Source organism: Dromiciops gliroides, chromosome 4 (genome assembly GCF_019393635.1).
Source record: "Dromiciops gliroides isolate mDroGli1 chromosome 4, mDroGli1.pri, whole genome shotgun sequence".
NCBI lineage: Eukaryota > Metazoa > Chordata > Mammalia > Microbiotheria > Microbiotheriidae > Dromiciops > Dromiciops gliroides.
This window is the reverse complement of record NC_057864.1, coordinates 492,978,994-492,992,079: the sequence shown is the minus strand read 5'-3', so window position 1 is coordinate 492,992,079 and position 13,086 is coordinate 492,978,994. Positions and strand designations below refer to the sequence as shown.

At 56.8% G+C, this 13,086-nt stretch overlaps 1 protein-coding gene across 1 annotated transcript in view; it reads left to right on the top strand.

Moving 5' to 3' along the window:
- The window catches only part of HDAC4 (histone deacetylase 4), a 236,364-nt gene that overhangs the window by 177,063 nt on the left and 46,215 nt on the right, over window positions 1-13,086 (top strand). Inside the window, exons 8-11 of the mRNA XM_044001859.1 lie at window positions 2,589-2,720; window positions 7,450-7,562; window positions 10,826-10,942; window positions 11,041-11,245. Of these exons, the coding sequence (XP_043857794.1) occupies window positions 2,589-2,720; window positions 7,450-7,562; window positions 10,826-10,942; window positions 11,041-11,245 (567 nt within the window). The remainder of the gene's footprint in view (window positions 1-2,588; window positions 2,721-7,449; window positions 7,563-10,825; window positions 10,943-11,040; window positions 11,246-13,086) is intronic.

The window sequence follows — 13,086 nt, the reverse complement described above, 5'->3', positions numbered from 1 at the left end:
CGGGTCGGGGAAGGGCGAGCTAGCCGCTCCCCTCCCTTTCCCCAAGGACCGCTGTGCACGTGGGGGTCTGGGGCTGGCGGGGGACGTGCTGCCCACAGGACGAATGGAGCCCTGGGTCACAGGGCCGCTGTCTTGATGGGTGTAGCCTGGGTCTGTTGTTCACTGGCGCGTTCTCTCAATACTTGTCCCCTGGCTTTTAAGTGTTTTCTGTTTCATGCCATCTACGTGACCGCGCCCAAGCTAGTTCATTAGTGATTGAGCACGCACTCTATTTAAGTGGCAATCGGACAGAAGCTTCCCATTTGGGGAGAGAGCGACTTCATCAGCTCATGGGATTCCCAACATGGAAACGCCCTCCACCCATACAGGTTGGCAGCTCCTTTGTAGCATTTAATCTTGGAGAGTTTCCTGGGGCCACCAAATGGTCAGGGAAGCCGCCAGGGGCTAGCAGAGCCACACGTGTCTGACCCTCCCCGCCCTCAATCAGCAAAATGAGCCAAGGGTCCTCCCGGCCCTCTGGGTTCTTCAGGGTCACCCCACCTTCCCAGAGAACCTTGGTGTGACTCTGCTCCCCTAACCCACCCCAGTGGAGATTCTGGCTGGGAGAGGGCCAGGAGCGCGAGCTCCTCTTCTGGACTCAGGCACTCCCCAGCAGAGACCTGCAGACTGAGGCACTTTTCAGAGGGCTGCTGAGGAAGCCCCTTCCAACCCAGAATCGGGGATTCCAAGCAGCAGACGCACAGCCCGGTGGCGGCACTCAGAAATACACATAGAAGGGTCTCTCGCCCAGCGGCCGGACGATCGAGGCCTCGGCTCCCAGGGAGAGCCCCTATTGGGTTTGGCTGGGGCCGTCCAGGCTTCCTCCCGAGACAGGAGAGCTCAGCTCCCCTGCTCTCCTGGGGTGACCAACCTCTGCTATCTGGGTTCTGGCCCAGGGGACCATGCTGCAGGAGCACTTGGCGTTCGCTCCTGTTGTTCTCACCCCAGTCCCATTTTACAGAAGGTAAAACTGAGGCTGGGGGATTGAGACTTGCTAGAATAACATGGCTATTGAGTGTCTGAGTCAATGTCCAAACTGCACCATGGGAGCTCTCCTATCTACAAGTCTGAACAAAGCAGGAGTTTGCCCAGGTGTGCCTGACCTGACACGCCCATGGCAGGGTGGTTGCCCACAAGCAAGTAGGCCACCTCTGAAAGGGGGGGAACTCATTCCCTCCCACATGACCTTCTGAATTAGTTAAAAAATGACACCCCTTTGGGGGCAGCTAGGTAGTACAGTGGATAAAGCACCGGCCCTGGATTCAGGAGGACCTGAGTTCAAATCCAGCCTTAGACACTTGACACTTACTAGCTGTGTGACCCTGGGCAAGTCACTTAACCCTCAGTGCCCCCCCCAAAAAACAAAACAAAAAAACACACAAAAAAAGATGGGACTTAGCCAAGGCCATATGATTCCTAAGTAGGATATTGCCACTGTTGGTCTGTTGTTTCAGTCATGGCTGACCCTTTGTGACCTCATTTGGGGTTTTCTTGGCAAAGATCCTAGAGCGGTCTGCCATTCCCTTCTCCGGCTCATTTGACAGATGAGGAAACAGGGTTCAATGACTTGCCCAGGGTCACAGAGCTAGTAAGTGTCTGAGGCCAGATTTGAACCCAGGTCTTGACACCAAGCTCAGCACTGTATCCACTGTGCCCCCTAGTTGCCCTGGCATGACCATGGTTCAGTTCTAGGCCCTTGGGCTCCAAATGCAGGCCTTTTTCCTGGCATCAGGCTCCATTCACATGACCTTCACTGGAGAGTAAAAGGGACCCAGAGTCTACCTTGGCCATCTCTCATTCTGTAGGTAAGGAAATAGAGCCCCGAGTCACACAGGCAGGGAGGAGCTGAACCAGGGTTCAAAGTCAGATCTAGGGGACCATTGGCTGCTGGGTTTTATTGACATTTGGAATCTCACTCCCTTGATGTTGAGAGTCTACTTTGGCCTAGAAAAACATGAGCCGATCATAGCTGTGAATGCTTGGTAAGCAAGAGGACCATGTGAGGCTGAGTCTGCAAGGCCTCGCTAAGGTTAGTGGCGATGAGAAAGCCCAGGGAAGCCGAGGCATCAACTCCCCCCTCCTCTTTATAGGGCCCTCTCTCTGTCAGGCCCTGCAGGCACCCTCAGCATCAGGCAGCTCGTAGGCTCTTGTTTCCAGTCCATTCAGTAAACTGTGAAAGCAGGAGGCATTATTGTGTGTTGGTCCCTTCACACGCACACAAGCACACACATACATGCACACTCCCCTGCACACACGAGCACACACATATGCACACGCACACACACACAGCCCACTGTACTCACCAAACTGCTGCCAAAGACATCAGATCATTTCTATTTGTTATTCTTGGCTGATGGATTGGACTGATGATGTTCGATACGGCATCCCGAGTGAATGCTTCCCTTCACCCTTCAGGGGGTGCATCCGTGTTAACCTAATATTTATCCAATGTATATCATTAAAAACAAGCACCCAGTTCTGCAAATGAGGTGATCTTGAACTGCTCTGTGTTTTTCTGGCCCTAACGACGACGTCTCCTTTCTGTGCAGCATCTGAACCCAATCTGAAATTACGATCCCGGCTAAAGCAGAAAGTGGCCGAGAGACGGAGCAGCCCCCTCTTGCGTAGGAAAGATGGCCCAGTGGTGACCGCCCTTAAAAAGCGTCCATTGGATGTCACAGGTACGTCCGAGGAGTTGCCTCTCTGCACGCTGACAAGCATACTGCTTGTCACCCCAAGGAAGGCTTCCAAGCAGAAAGTCACTGTTTGCCCTCTTGCCTTTTCTCTGCCTTGGCCACACTTCCTTTAGTCAGATTTTGGTGTGTGGTTTGACTGTGTAAAATGAAGGTGGGGAGAGAAACAAGATGGCCTGAGCTCCAGCCCTGCCTCTACTCCCCCAAGGGTCAGTGGCCCCAGTCAGGTCAGTTGGTCTCCCCAGGCCAGGGCTGAGCTGCCTTGGAACAGAGAGGTTCCCTTAGAAACATGAAATGGCCAGTGAAATACGATGGGATCGAGGCCAAACTGCGCGTCCTCATCAGAGGGCTCACCACGGGCAGCCCGGTGTGGTGGGTGTCACGGCAGGGTTCTGGCACCAGCGAGGGTTTAGCCTCAGCTAGCGTTTGTCTCTTCCAGCCTGGACACAAAAAAGCTTGGGTAAGAAAGTGGCCAGGGCTGTCCCTGACCTGTGACACGGGGACCTTTGCAGGGGATTGTGGCTTGAGCCCCTGGGCTGCCTTAAGTCGGCCTTGCTGATAGCAGTAGCCCTGAGTGGGGAGGGCAGCGATGGGTGACTAGGGTTGGCAGCTGGAGCTTCAAACTTGTTAATATTGAGCGCCATCTAGAGGCGATGAGGCGTAAGCACAGGAATGCCAAGCCCACGGTTCCCAGCCTCCTCGTGGCTAGAGGACAGGGCTGGCTTTCGGGGGCTGGACGGATAGCCCCAGTGGGCAGTGGGCACCCCCAACCAGCAGGCCCCTCTCGGGTTGTCTCATCTCAAGGACGACATTGGAAGGGCAGCACATGGGTGCTCTGTGCACCATTCATGACCTCAGTAGTGGCTGGAGAAGGCCGAGGATGGTGTTGGGAGGACAGTGCTTGGATGCTCTGTGCCCCATCCGTGGCCAGAGAAGGCCCCGCATGAACCGACGAGATCCTGAGTGTCACAGGCCAGACAGCACGATGGCTTTGGCTCTCAGAGCGTGCCCCGCTTCCTTGGCTTGTGCTTGCGTGTGTGTGGGAGCGGGTGCAGTGATGGTGGCAGGAATTCCCAGGTTGTTCCAGGCTCCCAAGGGTAAGGACAGCCTTCCGAGGAAACTGAGGAAATCCTGTGATCTGGGGCTATCAGGAATTCAGAATGACTGGGAGAGAAGTAACCACTGCCCAGCTCTGTCCTCCCAACGGCCACGACAGTGCTGTCCCCATTTTGTGGAGGCTCAGAGAGGCTAAACCACAGCCATTGTTCTAGCTGGTCACCTCTTTCCAGGAAAATGTGCTTATAAGGTGGTGGGCCCCCACAAGCCCTGGACTCAGAGGCTTGGGTTCAAATCTCAACCATGTCATCTTGGGAGAGTCCTTTCCCCTCTCCAGGACTTAGTTTTTAGACAAGATAGCAGTCCTGGAGAACTTGCCTCTGGGCTGGTGCTGGGGAGAGGTGTTACCTTCCAACCCAGCCTTATCCCCCTCAGGGGTAAAATGACATTCATCCCATTGCAGTAACTCCTGGGTGTTCTGACGAACTAGGAGCTCTTTTGGTGCCTCAGTAATCCAGTACTGGATGTGTCTCGTTCATCAGCACGTTGGCCGTTGGCTCCCTATGCCTCCTACGAGGTTATTTCTACCATGTCCCCAGATATTTCCAACACCCACTGAGCAGAAGACAGCCATCTGACCTTTGCTCTTGGTCAAGGCCGGACCAATGCCTGAAGCCATTACCAGGCCATTCTTGGTCTCGGTCACTGCTAAATAGCACTGGCCCTGTACGGTGTCTTGCCTTTGATGGATGAGCGGTGGGGAGGGAAGGGCAGCTGCTACGGGGAGCTGAGCCTTGGAGGACCAGAGAAGAGGGGAGCGGCTAGAGCAGCCGGGCTCCCCCTCCAGGCCGATCTTCAAACAGAGGCTCAGTTGAGTAAGGCAGTGATTCTTTGGAGGGCTTCCCGGTCCAGCTCCAGGCCTCAGAGATCCCAGCAAGCCCTGAGATTCTAGGCTTCTGCCCACGGTGACCAAGCGGCTGCTGAAGACCTCTTGGAGGAAGAGAGGTCAGCTGGGAGGCTGCAGGGCCTTGAAGGCCAAGGAGACTTCCATTCTCCACAGGAGGGCGTGATGAGTGGCATCTGAGCAGAAGGATCACAAGGCTGAGGTGCCATTTTTGAATGACTAAGGAGAGTGGCATGTGGCTGCCTTGGCTGGACAAGAACTAGGGGGTCTCTGAGTGTGTTTGCAGTGAATGGACTGAGGGGCCGGCCTCCTGGAGGAAGGCTTGGCGGCCTGCGGCAGCTGACTACACACAGAGCTGAAGGAGGGCTGGGAAGGCTTGGGCAGCGCAGCAGAGCAGGCATTTCTGCAGTTAGGCCTTGGAAGGGGAGCTGATGAGAGGAAGGTGAGCTGGCGTGGGACGTGCCCGGTGAGGCATGCTGCTTCCTTCGCAGTGTGTGTATGAAAGGAGACGTCGGGTCGGGGGCAGAGCTGAGTTAGGGCACTCGGCATGAGGCTCCAGCAGAGGCACATAGTGGAGAAAAGGCTGGTCTCAAAGCTAGGGGGACCTGGGTTCAAGTGTCACCTCTGGCACATACTGACTGCCCAGCCACCTCACCTCTCAGTGCCCCAAGCAAATCTCCTTAAGACCCCTGAGTCACCAGAAGGCCTAGCCATCCTTGGGAGTGAAGTTTCCCCCACGTCAGTAAAGTCGCAGACCTCAGCCCGATGTGCTGGGGTTCTAATCATACAGTGGGGAAAGTGTGGCCACATATGCTTGGAGAAGGTCTCGGTGTGGGTCAGGAAGCCGGGCCCTCCATGTCTTAGACAGAGGCCAGATGAGCTGGTCCCTGCTCCCTGCCCGTGGTCAGTCAGATGCAGCACACAGCCCATGCCTGGGCTGGGGGATTCCTGAGAACGGCTCAGCTTTCAGAGGTTGGAAGACAAGACAACACGCCCTGGACAGTCTCCTGGGGGCAGCAGCTTCTCTGACTCCCCCAGAATTCTGCTACTTCAGTTCTGGGTATTTTTCAGTCTGGGTGAGACCCTCCCCTGCCTGGCCCCTCAAGTGCCACATCCTCACCTCCTTTCACCCTTCTCACTGCCAGGGCTCCTCGCCTCTGCCCCAGAGTCTGGAAGCCTTGGCCCTGCAGGCAGCACCAGGAGGTATTCTGGGCAGGCCCCCTCACCACCGAGGCTTCCTCAGTAGGTCTGAGCCTGGTAAGCAGGCCAGGCTCTGTCCCAGGGGAGATGGGCCCCCCGGGGTTCCTCCCAGCCTGGGCCCAGCCCCTTCTTCCCTGACTTCTCTGCAGGGCTCGCTTGGCTTGGCCTCGGTCAAAGTTGCACAGAACATTTCCATGTCAGCCTCAATCTGCACCCACATACCACCAGTTCTGTGGAGGCCAGATCTGGGAGCCCTTCAGAACTGTCCTAGGTGCTGAATGGCGAGAAGAGCCGGGTCACTCTCAGCTGCTCACTGGGCTCTGCCTCAGTTCATCTAAGTCCTCCCAGGCATTTCCCACGGCCCACTAGTATTCCATCACCATCCTAGGCTTGGTCAGCCATTCCCCAGCGGATGGGCGTCCCCTCCCTTTCCAGTTAGACCCCCCCCCCCAGTCATCAGGGGCCCCCCTCCTCCTGAATTCACTTTATTGTGTGTGGATTGATCTAGGTATGTGTTGTTTTCCCCCAGAGGGCCCCCTTGAAGGCAGGGACTGTTTTGACTTTGTCTTTGTCTCCTGTGTCTGGTGCACGAAAGTCGAGGGAGTTGAGTCAGTCGAGGGAGTTGAGTCGGGTTGGCTCAGACTGGATTAAAATACCTCATTCCTCTCTGAGACCCCAAGACTATGTGGGAGCTCCTGCCCCGGGCCCGCCCAGACAGCCAATGGCTGAGCCTGCCCTTCCCTCAGGGCCATTTAAATGTCAAAGACATGAGTCCTTGTTCTGCTCAGCTCCACCCCAGCCTAGGAACCCATGAGAAAGTTGTAGGGGCTCAGGGCTCCAGGAATGTCCTTGAGTCCGACCTGTGGAGTCTAAGTGGACAGTTGATTTCACCTCATCAGATCATCCTTGTGGCACAAAGACTCTGGGTGTGGGTATGGGTGTGAGCATGAGTGTGCATGTGAGTGTGTGTGCGCATGGGTGGGTGGGTGGACATGCATACATATCTGTACCCATGAGATGTGTATGCGTGTGTGTGCGCATGTGTGTTCCAGAGGGTTGGTGAGTCACTCACTGCAGGGAATGAGGATGCTTCCTCGCATTTGGTGCTGTGTTGGGGGATGACGATCTTGCACCAAGAGGTGGGGGGAGGAGGGTAGTGACGAGAAGCCAGGTCGACTCAGTCATGAGTGCTAGTAAGGGTCAAGGCTGATTGAGAATTGAGAGTTCCTGGTGTCCTGGAGAGGCCTCCTGCCTTCCTCTCCTTACCCTGTTTCCTCTGACCCATCCATCATCCACAGAGGCCCTGGGGCTGACTCACAAGTAAAGGGACGGGGCCTCTTGCTCCAGTCAGGGTCAGACTGGAGTCTGAAAAGAGGGATGAGCTTTCCTGCATTTCCCATGGCAGACGGCCCCTCTGGCATTGCCTCCTGTCCTTGGCTGCTCGGGGGCATTCACAGAGAAATCACCCGGAGTCTGGGCCCCGGGCCCTGCTCCCCTCCTTCCTTCTCTAGGCCCGGCCCAGGCCTCATTCTAACTAAGGTTTCCGCTCTGTTCTAGACTCTGCGTGCAGCAGTGCCCCCGGGTCAGGACCCAGCTCCCCCAACAACAGCTCCAACAACGTCAGTGCCGAGAACGGGATTGCGGGACCGGTCGCCAGCATCCAGGCAGAGGTCAGTGCCGACTTCTGCTTCTTGGAAGCCTGGGGCTTCCCACAGGAGCTTCCCGTGGCCTTCAGAGCCTCTCGGAATATGAGAGAGAGAAAAGGACCTTAGCTCTCCCTCGTCTCCTTTCCCCGACATCCCTGCCTGGGAATGAAGACCAGGTTTGCCAGTGAGAACAGGCATCTCCTCATAGGACCAAGGTTTGGGTGTGGAAGAGACCTTAGACAGCCTCAGATCCAACCCCTCTTTTTACAGAGGAGGAAACTGAGGCCGCAGGCAGCTTCTGGAGTCAGAGCCGACTCCCACTCACTCCCTAGCTGACCTCAGTCCGGTCTCTTCCCCTCATCTGAGGAACAAGATCATGGCAAAAAGCATCTGACTCCCGGAGAGATTCCTGGCAGGAAATGTCCCCGTGGCTATTGGCAGAGGGGCACGGTCCCATTTTCTTCCCCCTCCCCCAGCCCGCCTTTTGTTTTTCTTTTCCTTTATCACCATTGACCCTCCTCTTCCTCATCTCTGGTCTTCGCTTAATGCTGCACAGCTTCAAAGGTCTTGCCTCTTCCTCCCTTCACTTGGTCTACCCAAGGGCCCTGTAAAGTAGCTGGGGAGAATGTTAGGACCCCCCTTTTATGAGAGACCACGGAATTTCCAAGAGGTTGTGACTTATCCAGGGCCATATGACTAGTGAGAGACACATGCAGGCCCTGAAGAGAGCCTCCCTTAGTAATGCTCAGGACACAGCTGTTAGATGGCTAATTAATGGATTAAGTTATGTGCCCAAGCTCTCTAGTGTGGAGCCTGAGGTAACCATTCACAGAGCTCATGTAGGTCAACCTATACCTGAATAATGGATGGGTGGGTGGATGGGTGGGTGGATGGGTGGGTGGATGGGTGGGTGGATGGGTGGGTGGATGGGTGGGTGGATGGGTGGGTGGATGGGTGGGTGGATGGGTGGGTGGATGGATGGATGGATGGATGGATGGATGGATGGATGGATGGATGGATGGATGGATGGATAGATGGGTGGGAGGGTGGATGGCGGATGGGTGGATGGATGGGGGGGGGTGGATGAATGAATGAAGGCATGCATGCACAAGCGTCCAGCATTCACTAGGTGCAAAGCCCCAGGCTGGGGCTATTGCTACAATCCCCTCTATGATATCCTTGAGAAGCTTCCATCAAACCCATGCTTGAAGCCCTCCAGCAGTGGGGAGCTCACCACCTCCCACGGCACTCCATTATCCTTCATATGCCCCTCCTTGTGCCCTTTCTCCCAAATTGCCCAGTAATCGATAAAATGGTGGTTTTCATCCAGAGTGATCCTTGAGTCTTTTAGAGAGCATCTCTCTGAGGGCAGACATGCTCCCTGGCACAGTGGTGCCCCTCCCGGGCTCCTCTTAGGAGGGTGACCAGCCCTGCCGATTCTGGGGCCCGGTGGGAGGGAAGATGCTTGGCCCTGTAAGCGGAGGAGCTGAAAGGAGCTCCTGGGGGGCCAAGGCCACCCCTGCCTTCATTTTAGAGAGGCCCCCAGACCAATACACTTTCTTCATGCAGAAGGTATGCGAGTGCTTACAAACATTTCAAACATGACTTGCTGCTGCTCCCAGGTCGCCGGGGCCTGTTTCCCTGTAATGGGAAGTCACGCTGCTTAATTGGAGGATCTCAGTCTTATTCTTTATGGGTAATTTTACTGGGTTTTGTTTTCCTTTTACAGAAACTTCTGTCCAGGAAATTGCCTTTCAAATAATCGTTCTAAGCATCCTCAACCGATTGTGTGTGTGCGTAAATCTGGAGGCGTTCAGGGCAATTTCTTGGGCTTATAATGCGCCGTGCCTCTCCTCAGAGTAAATGAAAAGTATCATTTCCCATTCTGTTCTCCCAGCGTGGGGGTAAAGGCCTACAAGGGGTGGCTATTCGAACATCAGAGGAAGTTCAGGCCTAGGTAGGAGAGGGCCCCCTGAGAGACTGGGCAGCCAGCCATCGGGCCCTTCCACAGAAGTGAAGAAGCGCTTCCCTGGGCTGGGCACAGACACTTCCCCATCATACATGGTGACTTGTGGCAAGCTCTCAGCTCAGGCACCTTTGTCCACAACAGAAAGGAAGTTAAAGGACCCCTGATGGTGTTCCTGTCTTTGGTGCTCCCCCCCTATCCTCGGCGCTCCCCCTATCCTTGGTGCTGCTCCCAGGTGAGAGCGTCAGCACCCTGGACAGATGCTTGTCCACTTTGTGTATGTCAGCATTGTGCCCTGGAGCCTTGGGCCTGTCTGGTGCCCACCCCAGGACCTGGGAATCATTGATAAAGGATGGATCTGAGCCCCGCAGGCAGACCCTCGGTGTCTTGGGCCTTGTCAGACAGCATGTCCTTTGTCAGGCGTCTCCTGCATTTCCAAGCGCTCCTGAGCAAAGGCCCAGGCCCCACCAGGCTGTCCAAGACCCCTGGGCTCAGAGCCCAGAGAAGGGGCCCCAGCATCTGGGTTTGCGCCCAAGGAGGGAGGAGCTTGGCCCTTGCAGGGGAGGAAGAGGCAGAGCCCTCTGACCCACTTGGGCCTGCTCTGGGCACTTCTCCAAGAGCCAAGGACACTTTACCATCCTTGGGCCTGTTTCCTCCTTGATTATAAGTGAGGGGCTTGAACCAGGAGGGCTCCCCACCTCACCCTTGGCCTTTCAGGGTGGATTTGGCTCTTCTCTTCAGGAAACAGCCCACCGCCACACAGCCAGGCCCCTCCTGAGTCCCGCAGGGGATTCCATAGTTTATCATGGTTCCTTCTCTGTCTCCCTGACCCTTACACACATGCATGTGCACACACACACACAAACACACATGCACACACATATGCACACACGGACGCACACTCTCATGGCTGCATGCTTGGCCCCTTGGTAATGGACCTCGAGGTCACCAGCTTGGTGACCCCAGGCAGTGCCCGTCACCATCCTCAGCCTCAGTTTTCTCATCCGTACAATGGGGGTGACCCTTGTCAGGGGTCTGTCCCAGGGAGTCCCTGTTAGTATTGGGTGCATACTTGATTTCTTGGTAGGGGATGTGGTGGGAGGGCACTTGCCTGGGCCTGTTTCTCATCAAGACTAGAGTAGGCCTGAGCCCGGGTACTCTGGAAAACCGCCACCCGCTCATTGACAGGGTGTTGGTCCTTTGGTTACTAACACTGTGCGGGGGTCTCTTTTGCTGGGGGTGGGGCAGCACGCTCTGGGTGTCACTGGCCAGCTCCAGGCCCGGCCGTGCCTCTGACCCCTGTCTTCTGTGCCAATTCCAGACCAACCTGGCTCACCGGCTGGTGACCCGTGAAGGCTCCGTGACGCAGCTGCCCCTCTACACATCGCCCTCCCTGCCCAACATCACACTCGGCCTGCCCGCCACCGGCCCTTCCAGCGTAAGGAGCCTCAGGTCTGGGGGGTGGAGCGGGGCAGCTGCACATCCCTCTGTGCCATTTTGTGTCAGTAGCCCTGCCATGTGCTCCCTCCCTCTCAGGGTGCATCCGGACAGCAGGACGCTGAGAGGCTCACGATTCCGGCCCTCCAGCAGCGACTCTCCCTCTTCCCCGGCACCCACCTCACCCCCTACTTGAGCACTGCAGCCTCCGCCCTAGACCGGGACGGGAGCAGTGCGCACAGCCCTCTTCTGCAGCACATGGTGCTCCTGGAGCAGCCGGCGGCCCAGACGCCCCTTGTCGCAGGTGAGCGCAACACCCGTCATCCGCCCGGAGCCAGCCTGGGCGCCCCGGGTAGGCCCACATGCAGGGCTTGTCCTGCTGTGAACAGTGTAGAAGATGAGAGGGGACCCTGTTTTCTACGCCCCCCACTCCCCCCACCCCCATCAGCTCCCTCTGTAATAATGAGAGAGGCTCGGCCTTTGGAGAAATGTGGTCATGCCACCTGAGGAAATAATCACCTGAATGAGAGCTGACGTTTCTGTGCCATCAAAGATTTGCAAAGATGAATGATCCCATTAGAGCTTCCACAGCCACCCTGGGGGGTCGCTGCACTTATTATCCTCTTCTTGCAGGAAACTGAGGCTGAGGCAGGTGAAGTGACTCACCCAGGGTCACATAGCTGATGAGTGTCTGAGGCAGGATTCGAATTCGGATCTCTCTTTAGACATCCCTTCCCACTCTGAGAAGGCTGGCCAGTGGCTGCCCCTGCCCCCCGCCCGCTGCCTCATGCCCCTGAGGTCACACCCATCTCTCTTCTGCTGGGTCAAGGGTCCATTAGCTTGGACCTATTGGGACACAAGCCAGACGGTCTGGCCTTTGAGCCCTCCAAGGGAGGCCACATTTCAGGGCCCCCAAGTCGAGTCCGTAAACCCCCAGGAAGCTCCCCCCACATCCCAGGCGCTGGGCCAAGCCAAAGCAGCCTTCCGGAAGAAGGGCCCTGGGCAGACTTGGCCACGTGGAGCAGGAGGATCACAGCCTCCAGGTGTGGGAGGACTCCCCGGGCTCCTGCCTGAAGCACCCACTGTGTAACCCCAAGAATCCTGCCTCTAAGGAACCTCTGTTTGGGGCCGGATGGTGAGCACAGACTCTTCCGTGCAGGAGTCTGGGGGCTCCGGGAGGCAGAGCTTGCTTGGGGTGCTAGGCTGACCCCAGGCTGCCACTCTCCCTCTATATTGTCTTTAAACACGGTGCCCAGAGCGCCGGGCCTGGAGTCAGGAAGACCTGAGTTCAAATCCAGCCTCAGACACTTGCTGTGTAAGTCACTCAACTGCTGTTTGCCTCAGTTTCCTCAGCTGTAAAGGAATGGGATGATAACTGTAAAGTGCGCAGCACAGCGCCTGGCGGGTGGGAGGCCAAGGCGCCCCATGAACGTTAGACCGTTACTGTGGGCGTGACCGTCAGCATTGATTGCCATTCTCTGCAGAGCAGGTGGCTCCGAAGGGCTCATGCCCCTCCCCTCCCCCATCTGTCAGGGCCTTCAGCTCCATTGTCCTTGACCACAGCTTGGGGGGGGGTGGCATGCTCTGTGCTCCCCCCTGCCCTTGGGGAAACTTCCAGGCTGAGGCCACAGCTTAGACAGGGAAGGGCCCAGCAGGAGCCTGAGCGCCCATCTGAGTGCCACTACTCCTCCCCAGCCTGGCTGGGGTGGGCGGGATGGCCACCATCCTGGAGAGAGGCTGCCTCCGCTGGCCTGCCCTGCGCTCTCAGAGGCAGAGCCCTGAGACAAGAAGACCCTAATCTAAAGCCAGAACTAGAGGGGGCAAAGGGCGGGGTGGGGGGAAGGGGGAGGCAGCAAGCCTGGAACACCCCCCTCCCCCCAGTCCCAAGGTGGAGATCCAAGCTGAGTGCCCGGCCTGCCCGGGTGACCCTTCTGTGGTCACAGGGAGCATCTGCCTCCTCTCAGTCCACCTGATGCTGGAGGGTTAGACCAAGAAAGGTCTCTTGGGGGCCATTTTTGAGTCTGGGAAGTTAAAGAAAGCCCCCGACAAGATAGAACAATGTGGGGGGGCGGGGCGACAAGCTCATGTGAGGCTGCAGCGACCCTGGGTGGCCACCAGAGCTAGTGGAAGCCTGGCTTGCCTTTT